Below are 18569 nucleotides of genomic sequence, written 5' to 3' on the forward strand. Positions count from 1 at the left end.
CGGCCGCGAGTGCATGTGAGTGCATGTGAGTGCATGTGAGTGCATGTGAGTGCATGAGTGCATTGTGCGTCAATCAGACACCGAGGGCTGTGACAAAGCGTCGGTATTTGACGAATTAGGGAGCGGACTGCCGAGCTGTGTGAAGTAAATCCCATTCATTCAAAATATCTAGCCCCTTTAAGGGCTAAAAGCCCTTTAAGTAATTACAAATACCTAAATACCACCCTTCAAAAAACCTTAAATTTCCTAGTTAAGGTTTAAATTGAGGGATTCCCCCCCAAATTTGGATTTAATCAATTCATTAATGAATGGAATATAACTGCTAGGGGGCAATGACTATTTAGAACCCAAATGCAGACAGTACCCAGAGCCAGGAGAGTAAATGATAACAAGATTTAAACACGTTACAATCCATTCATTTATATCATTAAAAATCGATATTAGTAATGCATGTCATTATAGTTTAATGCCTTATGGCTAATCATTATTAAATGAATGGAATGCTGTAAGTAAAACATCGAGGGATTTAGTTTCATACTGACGTCAAATGCAGAGCCTTTGCCATGGCTTAGCTTTGACTGTACTAACATGAATTATTCTCAAGTTCCTCAGTATTGTTCTGACTTTACTTATCTCTCTCATTATTATTTATCACTTTTTCCAATTGGGCTACATTTGTGAAGTACAACATTTATGTGTGGCTCGCAGTATCAGAAGGGCAGTCCACTCTAAAATCTCCTTGTGCTTTTGAAGTTCATTTATTTTTTCACTTTTAATTTATTCTGTTTGTATTGACACCTCATTTGTTATTTTTTCCCAGAGATTAAAACGTGGATTATAATAATGAAAATGGAATGAAAACACCATGTTTGTGTGTGTGTGTGTGTGTGTGTGTGTGTGTTTTGGAGGAGGGGGGGACGTCCAAGCCCTGATTGGTCATTTTGTCAATTGCTTTGGCTCCATCTTATTGGACATGTGTGATTTATCACGTGGACTTGACCGAAAAGTGTGTGTGTGTGTGTGTGTGTGTGTGGTGGGGGTTAACAGAGGTAGGAGGGTCAAAGGGGGGGGCTCTGCATATTGTGCAAGAAGAAGAGAGCAGGAAGCTGTGAGAAGCCATTCTTTCTCCTGGAGGATTACTCACACACACATGCACGTGCACGGATATCCAGCATGCATTTACCTTATTTCATCTGATATTGTGTGGGCCGGACGGAGCTGTTTCTGCAGGCAGCAGGAGGCTGAGGAACGCTCCCCACCATGGCAGAAGGTATGCTGATGCTCTGAAAGAAGGAAGGAAGGGTGAATAGAAAAGAGGCCAAAAGGGAGGGTTTGCATTGTCTCCTTGTTTCCTCTCTGAGGGGCTGGGTGCTCACAGAGCTCTCTCCAGAAGTGCTGCCATGACTTGGTGTCTGGGGGGAAGGTTGGCTTTTTGTTGATGTGGAGGTAGAATGAAGATGGAGGTGTAGGAGGCGGACAGCAGAGCAGAGAACTTCCAATCCCAGTTTTACAGGTTTTCCTGTGGCGGGTGGAGATTTTCTTTAATGTATGTACACAAGGAACTATGACAAATAAATCTAATCTAATCTAATCTAATTTAAAAAATGTGCTTCCATACAGATTTGGCTTTCATGCGATTTAATGTTGTCAGAAGAGATGGAAGATGCATTTTATTTGGTTAGTTTGTGTTATTTCATATATCATTTGTTCTGTTATTGTAAAAAAACAAAAGGGAGAGAATATATATAATCAATATAAATATCAGTTACATATTGTATTAGATCATAAATAGTGAACAAAATACTGAATTTATTATAATCAACATTATTCATTGCTGAAATAATCACTTGAATAATGACTAGTGAAGACAGATTTGTTTTATTTTTTTATTTTTAAACCAGTTTATTGTTATTTTTAAGTTACCTCATTAAGGATGTCAGTGCTTGGTTAACCCCAGTTCATCTGGTTTCAGCAGTTGTAGTGTGAGTAAAGTAATAGAGCAGCGAAGAAGAAAAGTAAGAGGAAGGCGAGAGGCGGAAAATAATCGATTAAATCATTTCAAAAGCAAAATGCGGAACTCAAAATGTTTTCTTATCTTTTATGATAGTAGCCTTAATAAAAATTTATTTTGGACTTTGTTTAGACAAAGCAAATGAAATAAGAATATGGCATCTTGAGCTTTGGTAAATTGTAATGCACATTTTTTCACTATTGTTTGACATTTTAGCCTATAGACTAAACAATTAATTGATAATCGGGCAAAGAATCTGCAAATAAATTGATTAAAATTAGCCACGACCCTATTACAATGTAGGCCTACCACCCCTCCCCCCGCCCCCTTTGTATGTTCTGTGCTACAGCATAGAACATCTGCTTAGAAATATAGGAAATATTGGATAGGACAGAACAACACAATGTAATTATGCAAAATAAAACACATTGATTATTAATTTCACTCGTTTTTATTTTAATAAATTGTATATCCAAATACAATGCACATTTTCTATATATCTATACTCTTTTTAAAAAAACAATTCCAGGGCTGGTTCCATGGTATCAGAATTTTGGACAGTCATCATGGAAACGTTAATTGGTCATGTGACAAGGGCTAGGGAGATTGGCAGAACAGGCAGCCAAGTGACAGTACTCTGATCCACTCATATTTCATTGGGGGGGGTGCCAACCCATGCCCCCCTTCTAGCCCCCGACTGTGTATCCTTGTCTCCTGTGTTTGCAGCAGGCTGCCCGCAGAGCCAGGAGCAGGATGCAGCTCTGTCCCGGGGCAGCGGCCGCTGCAAGTGGTTCAACATGCGGCTGGGCTTCGGCTTCCTGTCCATGAGCAGCCGGGACGGAGCTGCTCTGGAGCCGCCGCTTGACGTCTTCGTCCACCAGGTGAGACGCTGCTGCTTGTCACATCTGTCTGTCACACATTTCAGCTTTATTTCACTAGCACAGTGATCTTCAACAGGGGGCCCAGGACCCCTAGGGGGGTCCTCAGAGTTACTGCTAATATATATAATATATAATATTATATTAGCAAATATAAATTTAATATAAATCTAATCTAAAAGCCAATTTGTAAAAAAAAAACCATTAAAGGACAATTCCGGCGCAAAATGAACCTAGGGGTTAATAACACATGATTACCGAGTCCACCACTATCAAGGCTCAAAATAGCACCACACTTTCACGGTAGCACGGCACTTTTTGAGCTAAAACTGGTCACATTCAATCAGCATGAAAACATATCCCAGAGAACGGTCGACTCAGTAATCATGTGTCATTAACCCCTAGGTTCATTTTGCGCCGGAATTGTCCTTTAATGATGCCAAAATGTATTATTTTAATTGCTTAGTATTCTATGCAATAAAAAGGTATGTGGTAAAGGCTTTAGGCCGCTGTACATGTTATTGTAGGCCCAGTTTAATATGCAACTTAATGTTACACAATATACGTAGCTTGGCTATTAGCTAATTGGTAGTCTCACATTCCAGACCTTCCTCCACAGCGCTGCGGAGGAGGCTCTGGCTAGTCCACACAGTATTCCGGGATAGGAGAAAAACGTGCTCTGGTTTATTGGCATTTCTTTAAACCAATCACAATCATCTTGGGCGATGCTAAGCACCGGACGGAGCCACAGTCTAGCTAGCTGTCGAGCAGTTAACCATAGTCCTCAGAAATCCACCAGAGTTTAGAACACCAACACAAAGGAAGCCCAAGACAACGGATATCCGGCCTAAATGAGTAAAATCCGGTGAAATTTCCGTCAGCAATGGAGCAATCTCGGAAGTGGAACATGGTTTAATTTTCAAAAAACTCAATTACAATTTTTGTTGTACTGCACAATGCTGCGGCTCATCTTTTCACCCTGTGTGTTGAGCTCTCTGTTTTAGCTACAGAATGAGCCATCACACTTTTGTTCCATCTTTGATGGGAGTCGCACATGCGCAGTAGCTAGGTAAGGACTACTAACCAGTCAGAAGCAGAGTATGAGGGCGTGCCCTGACAGTACCTAGGTAAGGACTACTAGCCAGTCAGAAGCAGAGTATGAGGGCGTGCCCTGACAGTACCTAGGTAAGGACTACTAGCCAGTCAGAAGCAGAGTATGAGGGCGTGCCCTGACAGTACCTAGTTAAGGACTACTAGCCAGTCAGAAGCAGAGTATGAGGGCGTGCCCTGACAGTACCTAGGTAAGGGCTACTAGCCAGTCAGAAGCAGAGTATGAGGGCGTGCCCTGACAGTACCTAGGTAAGGACTACTAGCCAGTCAGAAGCAGAGTATGAGGGCGTGCTACGCTAGCAGCTAGGCGAGCATTATAACGTGTGTTACAAAGTGACCACGTTTGTCTCTGAAGTAAATGCTGGACTACAATAGAGCTGTTTGGAGCAGTTTGTGAACACCCCCCTTTGGGGTGGACTTTGGGCTTTTTCACTTTGTAAACCTATAACGTGCACAAAAAAGATATACAACACAATAATTGAAAGGGAAAAAGCCAAAAAGCATATTATGAGCACTTTAAAGTCAGCCGTGGCCGAGTCACCCCCACTCACCTCACCACCCAGACAGTTTTGTGCTGTGGAACCTCAAAGGTGTCAAGCTCAAACATTTCTATTTTAAAGGGGTTAGAGGCTAAAGCAGAGATAACAAGGTTCTTTCCTCTCCCCAACCAGCCCTGCTTCCTGTTAGAAAGTCATTAAAGCATCAGGGAGCCCACCCAACCCTGAGTTTCACCCATGTGGAGCATTTTGGCGTCTCAGGTTACTGTAAATCATGGGATGAAAGAGAGGGGATAAGGGCCCTGCACATGCTTGTTTTGGGCTTCAGTAAATCGTTGATGTCAATTTGGTGTGCAGAGGTTCCATCTGATTGAGAGATTGTAGTCCGTGTTGTTATTATGAGCAATTCAAAATTGTTAGAAAAGAATAACTTGGGGGGCGCCTGGTTAGCTCACCTTTTTGAACGTGCGCCCCATGTACAGAGGCTCAATCCTTGTTGCAGCAGGCCCTTGCTGCATGTCATTTCCCCTCTCTCTTCCACTTTCCTGACGTAAAGCTTTAGTGCGTAACTTTTTGATATTAATGAACGTCCGTTACATTCAAGCCATTGCCAAATGAGTTGATACAAAGCTAATTAAGACTATCAGCTCTACACAATTTTCTCCGGATTTCTCAGTATGACTACGTTCAGAAGATTGTGTTGCGTCCGGTGACTTTCGCGTGCAGAAGCTTGTGTGAAGAGAATTACCTCTTCTGAAGAGTCCATTATGTTTTTTTAATCCTTCGTGTCCTCCTTGGCTACTAGCAACTGTGTAAAGGAGTAGGGCTAGTGGCACGTACGCGATCACCTAGGCTTGTATCATGTGGACGCCAACAGTGTTGTTGTCATTACTTAGAATTCCTTATGGGGGCGACAAAAACTACGCACTATAGCTTTAATCTGTCATATAAATACAGGCAACAAAAAAGAAAAGAAAAAAAGATATTCATTTGGGAGCGGAATTTGAACTGATAGCATCACATTAGGGCAGATTTGTGATCAATGTTCGAGGTCCTCTGTGTGTCAGATAGTTCTCCACACTTGAGATGACACGTGAAATGCAGCAGGTTCAAAGGTTCTGGTAGCAAATGATACAAAATGCTGCAGACTTTGCCATAGGTTAAGGTCTCAGTATGCTTCTAACTAACTAAACTAACTAGGCTGCACAATGTGTTGCGTGTGAGAGCTTTCGCACCTCTATACACTTGGCTGATCACTGCCTAAAGAAATGGGGTACATGATCGTCGGTTTCAATCTACCAAGCCCTTTTGTCCATTTGAATCCCACTGACTAGTGGTGCTAATTTGCTGTGTAGTACTTCTCCATGATATCCTGTATAAAACATGTTTTCTCTTAAAACGAGGTTGATTTCATGCAGACTGACTTGGATGGTTAAGACGTTATGGCTAATAATCCAAATCTGAATGATGAATAGGAATGGGATTTTCACTTCCAGGATTCCACTGGTGAGCTCTATAGTGAGCTATGGTTGAGAGTAACAAAAAGACATTTTTTTTACAGTGAAGTTGTTGTTCCCATGTACAATATAAAGTGCAGTCAACAGAGCCTTTCACAGCTGTGGTCATACTGGTCAGCAGGTTTACATTCTATATTTCCTCCAGCTCAGCCAGCAGCAGCTTTGATGTGTATTCAGAAACAAATGAGCATTAAGGCTGGTTGCTGGTTGGCTTGCGGCTGCTGCAGGCTGATCCCAGACAGACTACTTTTATTGTTTGGTGGATGGATGTTTTCTTCATTTAGTTGTGGTTGAACAATGTTTGAACTTTCTCTGCCACCATCCTACCGCGCACTTTCTTCGATTTCCATCTGGTGTGTGGGAAAAGCAGCAGTAATATAGCGGCAGAGAGTGCTTTGTAGCACAGGAGTAATAAAGTGTGGGAGTAATAAAGTCTATCCTATCCTATCTTATCTTTGTACCAAGGGGGAGTCAAAATGGGAAATAATCTTAAATCTAGAATGAAACTGTTTGAAAATTTGGTCTTTGCAGTTCAAAGTACAGCAAGAAAATATGTGAATACCAAATCCATAGAGTGAAATAGCAGGAGACCATTCTGAGACAACAAAAGAAATGCTGTTTACATTAAAACGGTATTTACTTAGAAACCATTTATAGGCTAGTGGTAACATTGTCTTATCGGGTTTAAAGGGAAAGTAAGTTATATCAAAATTCATGTCATTTCCCCCCCCTAAAGTACAGCTGGTGTTTGGCGTGTTCACCGTGTAGTGTTGCGTCCCTGTAAAGAGGAAAATAGAAAGTAAAACACAGACACGTTGTAGATTCAGTCAAGTCCGAAGTTGTAATGGACGAGCGTAAGCCACACATTCCCCTACAGCCTACACAGTCCAAACGAGGCATTAGCAATTGACAACAGATCAGCAAATCCCAACTGGTACATAAAACAGGAAACAAATAGAAACTTGATATGTTGGGAACACCAACCAAGAAATATTCCTGTACATAACCCCCAATAAAAACACAACTTGTTGTTTTTACACTTTGGTGTTTGTAACAGATCAAATAAAGGAGATATAACATGTTAATTGGTGAGCTTTTGAGCTGCTGGCTGGGCTGTCATTGGTCTTTGCTTTTTGAAACTGGGAAAAACATCTAGCTATCACGTCAATCAGTCACAAATCTCTGAACCTGTTGGCTATCGGCCTGACGACGGTTTAGCCTCTGGGGGCAACGACCAATGTTTCTGGTAAAGCAAGCGGATATTCTGGCCAAGACTTCCGTGTGCCGGTCATTGTTTACCGAGTCAATATTTTTTGTAGATGTTTTAGGTGTGGACGGCATTTTAGCTAATCTCTATAAACAGATATCTGCATATGAAGATGAAAAAGCTAATTAAAAGCTAAATTGTTGTCAGACGATAGCCGATGGGTTCCCATAGTTATATACATAAATACCGCCTCTGGCTTGTGAGATGCGTCTCTGCCGCCGGCATTTATGGATGGACATGTGAGTCGTTAAGACCTTAAAGACTGGGTTTTGTGTGAGTTTTTTCTGTGATTTTGGATGTTAATGCAAATGAAATGCCAAACTAAGCAATAATAATATTTCACAGATGAGAAAGGTATTGCTCCAATAAACATACATTATGTGTATATATCCACGGATGGGTTCCAAGTTTGCATTGAGGCCAATGCGTTCCGCCTCTTTCGCCTCCACACGGACTGTGTATAAACAGAAACCAGAACGCTTCCAATACCAAAATCTAGTCACATGACCAATTATATTACCCATAGTTCCCTTATCGGTCCATCAGGCTCAATAGATTGTTAGCGGATGTTTTCAGCCTTAATTCTGACCCTTGTTCACTCTTTCTATTATCTTGTTAACAGAGCAAACTGCACATGGAGGGCTTCCGCAGCCTCAGAGAAGGTGAGGCCGTTGAGTTCACCTTCAAGAAATCATCCAAAGGGCTGGATTCTGTCCGGGTTACCGGCCCCAACGGAGCACCATGTCTGGGCAGCGAGAGAAGACCGAAGAGCGCCCAGAAACGACGCTCCAAGGGTGACAGGTAAGTCCAATGGAATCGTTTTTTTATTGGAATCTTTTGGAAAATGTAGTTTTCGAATCCCATCATCGGTTGCAAATGCGCAAGTTTGGGTTACCGTAGCAGCCAGCGTACCTCCAGGCCCGTTTTGTGTTGCAGCCATGGAGAACAGTAGAGCGGCGCTCTAGAGTGGCTTTATTTTACGTTGAAGAAGCCCGGTAAAACTCAATCACCATTGAATCAAAATAAAATGTTCCTCTTATCTGTGAAATAAGCAACTGACCTGTTTCAACTCCACCCCTCAGAGAATCAATAAGAACCGGAATCGAAAGGAAAAATCTGAATTGGAATCAGAATTGTTAAAATCAAAACGATGCCCAACCCTAATTATCACTTCAAAGTTTATCTCTGTATTACAAAAGACATATTCTAACGCTATGAATGAACCTGTAAACGAACGCTATTTGCAATTGAAGCTTGTTTGGGCAATCAAAGATCCAGCGAGGCTATTCATTTGATAGCATCTTGTAGATTTGACCATATTAATCACGGCTGGAAGTGATAATTTTCTTTTTTAATCTTTAAATACCTGCTGGATTTGATTTTATTCAGATGTTCCTACTTACTACATAAGAATAAAGGAGTTTTGTTTTGCAGATTGTATCCCGTTAAGACCCGACAAGGTTATAAATGTGATAGCATCTTATTAAGTTGAACTCCATTAATCATGGTGGGCAGTGATAAAAACAATCCCACCACTTCCTGTCCTTAAACACCCCCCGCCATAGCTTTGATTGCATTCACATGTTCCCTCTTTTCTCTCAAACATAAATGTAGTATTCAGAAGAGGAAAAAAGTCCTATCCGTTAATTGATAACAGATGTAGGTGCCCGAGAGAGGTCAGAGGTCACCATTGCCATGGCAACAATGGGATGTGGTGTGCAAATGAGGTGGAGGGGAGGGTAGGGGAGCGAGCGAGCGGGGGTCAGGGTTCAGAGGTCACAGTTGTGTTGAAACAAAGGAGCTCCCTCTGCCATCCTCGCTGATCAATACTGAGCCCTGATGGGGGGACCAAGAAAGGAAGGAAGTGGGGGTTAGCTGTGAGATGATCCAGGGCCACGTTCAGCCCCCGACAAAAACGTAGCAACACGTTTATTTTAAAACTGAAACAGGGGTGCGTTGAACACCCTGTTGTGTGCCCAAGCCGTTTTATTACCAGGAGTTTGCAGGCACGTCTCTGCTGATTGGCTATCACTAAACCAGAGACACGCCCACCAAACCAGAGAAAAAACAGAACTCAAAGCCACAGCGTTTCAAGGAGACATATCCTTTCAGCCAGGAAACCGTAGCAACACGGTGAACACCGTTTTGGGATTGAAAGTGCCCCTGGGCTCGGTCTGGGTTTCATCACTCTCTATCTCACAGGTTGAAATAAAAAAAGACACACATTATAATTTTTTAGAATATTTTAATAGGGCTGGGCGATATGGTTGAAAACTGTATCACGATATAAGTTTTTCATATCAGTCGATATCGATAATTATTGACCTATTTAAATTAAGGACCAGGAGAAAAATATATTAAATTTAAACATTTTTATTTAAAACTTAACCCATCTGATTATAATCCCCTCAGTTATAAAAGCAGAAATGTCAACACAACCATGGAAAACACTCAAATAATTCAAATGTAAACAGGTCTAAAATCACAATGAACACTTAACAATTATCTCTTAACATTAAGGTGCAAAATTAAAGAATAAGTAAGAAATGCTTAATAAAGTGTCATAAAATAGTTCAAAGTGTTAGCTAAATATAAGAAACCTGAGAAGGAACTATTTTCTGCAGGTTTAGTGCTAAGTTGGTAACCTGGCTTCTGGACAGTGCTCAGCATGTCTGCCTCCATTATGTCTTTGTAGTGTTTAGTAAGGCGCTGATGCAGAGTACCTCTCCATGGCGGTCTGCTGCTTGTAGTGTTTAGTAAGGCGCTGATGCAGAGTACCTCTCCATGGTGGTCTGCTGCTTGTAGTGTTTAGTAAGGCGCTGATGCAGAGTACCTCTCCATGGCGGTCTGCTGCTTGTAGTGTTTAGTAAGGCGCTGATGCAGAGTACCTCTCCATGGTGGTCTGCTGCTTGTAGTGTTTAGTAAGGCGCTGATGCAGAGTACCTCTCCATGGCGGTCTGCTGCTTGTGGTGTTTAGTAAGGCGCTGATGCAGAGTACCTCTCCATGGTGGTCTGCTGCTTGTGGTGTTTAGTAAGGCGCTGATGCAGAGTACCTCTCCATGGCGGTCTGCTGCTTGTGGTGTTTAGTAAGGCGCTGATGCAGAGTACCTCTCCATGGTGGTCTGCTGCTTGTAGTGTTTAGTAGGCGCTGATGCAGAGTACCTCTCCATGGCGGTCTGCTGCTTGTGGTGTTTAGTAAGGCGCTGATGCAGAGTACCTCTCCATGGCGGTCTGCTGCTTGTGGTGTTTAGTAAAGGCGCTGATGCAGAGTACCTCTCCATGGTGGTCTGCTGCTTGTAGTGTTTAGTAAGGCGCTGATGCAGAGTACCTCTCCATGGCGGTCTGCTGCTTGTGGTGTTTAGTAAGGCGCTGATGCAGAGTACCTCTCCATGGTGGTCTGCTGCTTGTGGTGTTTAGTAAGGCGCTGATGCAGAGTACCTCTCCATGGCGGTCTGCTGCTTGTGGTGTTTAGTAAGGCGCTGATGCAGAGTACCTCTCCATGGTGGTCTGCTGCTTGTAGTGTTTAGTAAGGCGCTGATGCAGAGTACCTCTCCATGGCGGTCTGCTGCTTGTGGTGTTTAGTAAGGCGCTGATGCAGAGTACCTCTCCATGGCGGTCTGCTGCTTGTGCCGTGTTGCAGCTGCAGATGTTGTTGGACGTTGATGGCGAACACGGCTGTGCTCCAAAGTGTGGCGGCTAAAGTGGTAAAACAAGTTTATGGTATTACCAGTGTTGGTCTGGCGACATTGGTGGTCTGACTACGGTCAGACTTATAAAATCCCCAAAACTGCCATACTGACTTTTCCTGTTTTATCAACGATTTCCTCGCTCGCTGCGGCACTCACTTTCCACTCCACGCCGGTTCTGTTATTGAAGAACACAAGACAGCGATGTGGCGCAACCAAACATGATACTGTTACATGATTGGCTGTTAGAGTGTCACTCCCCACGTTGCTAGGTTGCCAGAGAGTGAGGGCCTTTGTTCATGCAACCAAACTTGATTCACAACCTCTGGTTTCTTCTGATGAAGAAAAACAAGTTATCGAACGTTTTATCGACCGCATTTTCTATTGATATTGATTATGTGTCTATCGCGATACATATCGTTATCGTTTTATCGCCCAGCCCTATATTTTAAGTTCATGAAAAAGACCCAAACCGACAATCACAAGTAGTGTAGTAGACTTCTTTTTTTTTTTTAAATGAAATTATATATTCCACTCGACTTTGCACTTCCATTCAGAGCTACACAGCGTTTTAGCATCTTTCAGCTCATTATTTTGTTTTTATTTACGACCAGTAACTTTACTGTTTCGGTTCACTCTCACCTGATTTCCATCTGCAGCAGCTGTTTTCAGTGAAATGGCTCTGATAAACCAACGGTGCTGCTCAGCACCACAACAGCAGACAGACACAGTAATGCTGCTCTTCCACTGCATGGTGACTTGCTCTTTTATGGTTTTCCATTAGCAAAAGTTGTGCAGCTTTTTGTCACCGCCCCCCCAGCTGCCGCCGCCTGCTCTCACCCACTTTACAGGCGAGGCGCAGCTTATCTCGAAAGAGCTTTTTGAACATCAAAGCATGTAAACCTATTCTATTAGACCCCAAGAGTACAAATATGTCGCTGAAAAGGAGCTGTTTAACAGTCTCCACAGTGTGCTTGGTTTCCATTTATTACTGCGCAGTATTAAAGCAATCTGGAGAGACAGGAGACTGTGATATGTCATTTGTTTGCCTTTTAATTTCTTGTTTGACTGCAGAAAGGGAAAAGCAAGCAGGGCCTGTAAAATAAATCAACGGGTTTGGCTCCCCTGCTTAAGTGGCCAGTGTCTCTTTGTGTCACAGTACACAGTGCTTGAGCCTCACTTGCCTTATTCATCCTGCCCTAATGAGTCCACCAACAGGATTTCACTTAGCTTCTGATCATTAGCTTTCTCAACATTGATTTACTGATAGCAATACACATTTAGCGCCAGATCAAGAAACGGTAGCAGGAGTGTTGTGTTCAACCATGGCAGCTCGTTGTGTGGAGATTCATACTGTACATGCTCTGACCTGTTAACTGCAACAGCATGGCTGGATGGGCATTACATTTCATCTATTGACTTTCAGTGGAATCCCATTGGGAGAATATGATCATTAATTGTTTTAAAAATCAGAGAACCAAATTGGGGCCACCAAATTAATAATTTTTAAAAGCTTTTTCAAAACTTAAAAAGTCTTAACATGAATCCAACATATTAGCAAATATAAATCCCCACTGCTTACTGGCCTGTAGGTAAGGTATTCACTAACGTAGCCATCTACAGATACATTAATCCTAGGGATTCACTGTGCCACATGTATGATTAAAATTAAAACGTGATTTATAAAATCATGCCAACAATTATTAGGCTATTTTAATAGCTTAGTGTTCTATGCAAAAAAGGTATGTATAAAGGCTTTAGGCCACCATACACGTTATTGTTGGCAAAGTTTATTTTCTACAATATATGTAGTAGGGGGTCCCTGATCCGTCTGTCTTTCAGTAAAGGGGTCCTTGGCTTAAAAAATCATTGAAGACCTCTGCTTTAAATGACATATTCCTAGTAAATTGCAATCAAAATGTTTTGTTCATGTGAATGCCATTATGTCTTGCCAAAGCAGAGGTTAATGATGGCTCTGTTCTGTGAAATATGGGCAGAGACTTTAAAGATTCAGTGATCTGAGCCCCTTATTGGTCGCGCCTGGCTGATTTAGGAATTGGGCTGAATTTTTGCCACATCAGTTGTTGTTTGGGGTGCAGTTTAAGGAAAAGATAGAAAACGGGGGGTACAACGTATCCCCAATCCATTGGGCTAGAGTGCTGTCAATTGTGATTTCCATTGGATCAGAGCACTGTCACTTGGCTGCCTGTTCTGCCAATCTTCACAGCCCTTGTCACATCCGCCAATTAATGTTTCCATGACAACTATCCAAAGTTCTGATACCATGGAACCAGACTGACTGAGCCTTTAGAAAATGTGTATTGTATTCGGATATAGAATTAGTTTAAAATGAAAACAAGTGAAACTAAGAATGAATGTGATGTTTTATTTAGCAGAATTACATTGTGTTGTTCTATCCTATCCAACATTTCCTATATTTATAAGCAGATCTTCTATGGTGTAACTAGCCAACAATATAACGGCTACAAGTCCAGCTGAGATGATTAGACCATTAAACACACAACTGGTTGGATCCTTTACACTTTCTACAATGGGAGGAGAGTTCTGCATTGAGCACTTTTACAGAATACAGTCAGAATTCTATATTCTTTAAAGTCACAATTGTGACCTTTTTTCTCCGAATTCTGACTCTGAACTCAGAAATCAGATCCACATTTTTCACATTGGCCTTAATCCTCTTCACACAATTTGCAACCCCGTTCAGGGAAGGAGATCAATTTAGCTGAATCCCTGAACAGCTGCAGCCACCCCCCAAGTGAAGAGACCCAGGGATCTGAACGCAAAGCTGGGCTGTGCTGCCCTCTGATGGTGGAATCTAATCACTTCACTGCAGATGGAATTGGATTCAGACTGAAATGAAAACCAGCTACTTGTCAAAACTATGACGTTAACACCACACTGTAAAAAATACTCTGTTACAAGTAAAAGTCCTGCATTGGAAATGTTACTTATACAAAAGTATGTAGTATGTACGTAGTTAAAGTACTCAATGCAGAACTCTCAGCTGGACTTGTAGGCCGTTATATTGTTGACTAGCTACAGCATAGAAGATCTGCTTATAAATATAGGAAATATTGGATAGGATAGAACAACACAATGTAATTCTGCTAAATAAAACATCACATTCATTCTTAGTTTCACTTGTTTTCATTTTAAACTAATTCTATATCCAAATACAATACACATTTTCTAAAGGCTCAGTCAGTCTGGTTCCATGGTATCAGAATTTTGGATAGTTGTCATGGAAACATTAATTGGTCATGTGACAAGGGTTGGGAAGATTGGCAGAACAGGCAGCCAAGTGATAGCACTCTGATCCAATGGAAATCACAATTGACAGCAGTAGGCCGTTATATTGTTGGCTAGTTTAATGTATAACAAAACATCAGATTCTTCATTTATAATTTCCTTCCACAAAAAAATGAGGATGAAGATGAAGATTCACCTGTTGTCAGTTCTTGTGGCGTTACGACAAAGCCAGATGACTGAAAATATGGAACATGTTTGTTTGTGAGAATTGCACACAGTGTTCGGAGAGTGATGATGTGCATTCAGCAACTGTGCCAAAGTATCTGAGAAAAACTGCAATAGTCCCTCTGAGGTCTCTGATTTTCTGCCTTCTGTTCATTGTAGATGCTACAACTGCGAAGGGCCCGGCCATCATGCCAAAGAGTGTCAGCTGCCCCCTCAGCCCAAAAAGTGCCATTTTTGTCAGAGTGTTTCCCACATGGTGGCCAGCTGTCCACTCAAAGCGCAACAGCAGCAGCAGCGGCAGCAGCAGCAGCTTTTGTCTCCAATATCTCAGGGAACCCCTACCTCACAGAGGGACCAGGAAGAGGAAGAGGAAGAGGAGCAGAGCCAGGCCACCCTCAGAGTGAACCACTGAGGGAAACTGTGAGGGTTTCCACTGGAACACTGCTTATACAGAAGAGCTACCTCAGGTTTTATTTATAGAGCGATAACATCGGGATCATCACTGTGGTACGGGTGTGATGGGTTCTTCAATAGAGTGCTGGCAGACATGTCCACTTTGAAAACTTATTTTTCTTTTTCTTTCCACGTTCTTTACCGCCTCAGATAAGTGTCTTAGCTTTGAAATGAAACAATCCGACTCACTGCTAGTTCAGCCGTGTAGTAACACCAGATATCAAGTCCCTGGGCTGATCTGACATGACCTGTGCCTCCGTTAACTGAGCCTTTTTTATTTTTTTGGGTTTACAACTCTTCAAAGCATTGCACACATACAGGGTGTGTGGCCTAAAGCACCAGAGTAGACTTGACTGGACTGATATATGGGTTCGTAGATATTTGACAGGAGTCTATGTCAGCGTGTTCTATAAAACCTGCATGATGGGTATAATAGACCTTTTTTTTTAGCAGACGTTTTCATATATCAGAACAGGGAAAGCACAGGTGCAATTTATCAGTGGTGGAATGTAACTAAGTACATTTACTCCGGTACTGTACTTAAGTATGAATTTGAGGTACTTGTACTTTATGTTATTAATATTGTACTTTTTACTCCACTACATTAATCTGACAGCTTTAGTTACTAGTTACTTTACAAATGAAGATTTTTGCACACAAAACACATTTCAGATCTGATGTTTTATTAGAAATTAAAGCTTTAGTGCGTAATTTTTTGATATTAATGAACGTCCGTTACCTTCAAGCCATTGGCAAATGAGTTGCTACAAAGCTAATTAAGACTCTCAGCTCCACACAACTCTCTCTGTGTTTCTCAGTATGACTATGTTCAGAAGATTGTGGCGTCCGGTGACTTTCCTGCGGAGAAACTCGAGTGAAGGTAACGACCTCTTCTGAAGAGTCCATCATGTTTTTTTAATCCTCCGTGTCCTCCTTGGCTACTAGCAACTGCATGAACTGCGCAATCACGGAAGGCTTGTATCATGTGGATGCACTGACAGAATTGTTGTCATTACTTAGAATTCATTGTGGGGGAGACATAGCTTTAAATTAGCCAACAATATACCGGCTTACAAGTCCAGCTGAAATGATTAGACCATTAAACACACAACTGGTTTCTGCATTGAGTACCTTTACTTTTAATACTTTAAACACAGTTTCCTAAGTGAAGTGTTGCAAAGCGTCTTTTACCCCTGTTCCACAGGGTTAAAACTCTCTCACTGACTTTCATGGCACAAGCAATATTAAAGTTCATGATATTGATAAGTGTAACCAAACAAAGTGGCTACGGCATTTGTCTAGAAATGTCGGTATTGGCCTTCAAACCCATAGAAGTCGGACCGTTGTGTTAGGGTCTCTGCAAAGTATTAAAAAATCGAAATATTTTGAGAAGACAAGTGAAAAATGTGACAAACATTTTATGTAATACTATGACTTTATTTTCATAATATTCCAACTTATTTTCTTGTAAAGTTAGAACTTTATTCTCCCAAAATAAATGTTTTTGTTCTCCCGAAAAACCTTTTTCTCTGAATATTACAATATAAGTTTAAAAAAAAGCAACTAGGCTACTTAACTTGAAAGACGAGCTAAACAATCCAACATGTGAATGTAAGCGAGAAAACATATCCCGGGCGGCAAAATATTTATGTCCACCTTTTATCAGAAAACATTTTCAGGTATTAAGTGAAAAGTGAATGTCACAACATAACTGCCATAACCTCCACTTTCCTACTGAGTTTGATGCCAGCTGCTGTCATATTCCGTTGTAAACATTATTTCACAAGTAGTAAAAAGGATGTCTTAATTACCAAGTTGCCATTTCATTATTTGAATTTATATGCAAGACCAGTATTGATTGTATGGCAGACTTTTTCTGCAAAACAGTATTAATCTGAAGGGAATGTTCACACATGTATCAGGGATTTATTCACATAAACAATATTTGCTCAGTTATTACTTATTATTAACTTGCCTTCACTCATTTTAGTGAGGGGGCTGAATGTACACAGATATTATCATTTTTTATCTTCACTATTTATTCAGAGTTGTCCTCCCTGAAGGGCAGACTGAACATTTGCCAGCTTTAATAGTTACATTTGATTTGTGCTGCGATCATAGACTGCTGGGATTCAGAAATATCTTTTTCAATACCAATGCATCGCAAATTCTGCAAAGCTTCGGCTTCCTTTTGTGCACATGCCGTGCAGTATGTCCTAACTTTTTTGGACACATTCTGATAATTCTATTACCGTGTAATTGTTTGCTGACAGGATACTCTGTGTCATATTTACAAATCTACAACCTAACTGGATTGTCACTGCACAGAAAAACACAGCATTCCAGTGTTTTCATTTTTCTATCTATAGCTATGTTTCCATCCACTTGTCAATTGAATTATCTGGAGCTCGCTAAAAACATGCATGCAAATAAAGCTGGTAAGGTTTCCATAAAACCAACGCATTCATGATATCGGACGAAAAGTTGTGCACACTAAAACGTATGATGTACGAAAACTAGGAAACCGCCAGCTGGTTCAGAGTTGCTAGCCGTTTTAAGCCGCTACAGAGCTTCATGCTGCCGGCTACAGACTTCCGTCACAGCTCGGTCGTATCAGCGGCAGTTAGTACAGTAGATGTGCTTAGCTGCTACAGAGCTCTGCGACACTGGCTCCAGTGCTCCTCATGGTGCTCCTCATGGTGCTCCGTAAGGTTAGCGGTAGTTGGTGGTTCAGTTACCCAAGAATAGGTGACTGTGAGCTGGGTACAGAGCACCGCAAGTCATTTCGGCTGAGATTACGGTTAAGTTTATTCCGCAAAAAGTGAGCGTTATGCGTTTATCTGTGTTTTTTGCCCCCAACAGCTCCTTCCAGGCAGCCTGGAAAGAGCTGTTGGATGGCAAAAAACACCATCGAGCTCATTATGCGGTGACGAAAGTTAAGATTAGGCACCGAAACGACTAGTTAAGTCTAGGAAAAAGATTGTAGTTTGAATTAAAACACTCCCAAGGAACATGCATTTCCTGGGTGAAAGTCTTTTGTTTTCCCCGTGAAGTGAACTCCAGTCCCTGGCTTCAAAGTCCTGTGTTTTAACGCCCACCCATCCACCCCGACCTCCTCCCTACGCAGCCAGCTGCTTTCTTATACAGCAGCCGTCAATGTGATGGATACGGCAACAAAAATCATGCGAATTACAGTGCTTAAATTTTCGAACGTACGGTTCATTAGAACAGGCTGATCCATCGGCTTTAAAGCGAATACATACCTGTGCGTAGTGACGTCACATGCTGTTTTGCGGTGAAATTGGTATATCAAATAGATTTGTGACATTTTACGGTGGTTCCATTCATTTTCGCACTGAATCGCACAACATCCAAGCAAACATCTGCAAACAGTTTTGCTAGCCAAATTGGATTGCGCCCTACAAATGATTCATATTGCACAAGTTGTAATAGTGCTTATGGGCCAGATGATTATATGATGACATATCAAGCTATAACAATACAACAACAATGCTATCAAACCTTCACTATGATGATGCAGATGCACGTAAATGCCAGACGACAGCTATCTAAAATATATAATATCTAAAATAAAAGCCGTCATATTTCTCTCGTAAACTAAATTTAAAAAAAGTCTCTCGTCTCCTCTTTCGTC

General features: G+C 41.5%; 1 protein-coding gene across 1 annotated transcript in view; it reads left to right on the plus strand.

Moving 5' to 3' along the window:
- The window catches only part of LOC114567796 (protein lin-28 homolog A), a 33880-nt gene extending 19007 nt beyond the window's left edge, over positions 1-14873 (plus strand). Inside the window, exons 3-6 of the mRNA XM_028596901.1 lie at positions 1451-1504; positions 2752-2892; positions 7903-8081; positions 14621-14873. Of these exons, the coding sequence (XP_028452702.1) occupies positions 1451-1504; positions 2752-2892; positions 7903-8081; positions 14621-14873 (627 nt within the window). The remainder of the gene's footprint in view (positions 1-1450; positions 1505-2751; positions 2893-7902; positions 8082-14620) is intronic.
- The last annotated feature ends 3696 nt before the right edge of the window (positions 14874-18569 follow it).

Source organism: Perca flavescens, chromosome 14 (assembly GCF_004354835.1).
Source record: "Perca flavescens isolate YP-PL-M2 chromosome 14, PFLA_1.0, whole genome shotgun sequence".
NCBI classification, from domain to species: Eukaryota; Metazoa; Chordata; class Actinopteri; order Perciformes; family Percidae; genus Perca; species Perca flavescens.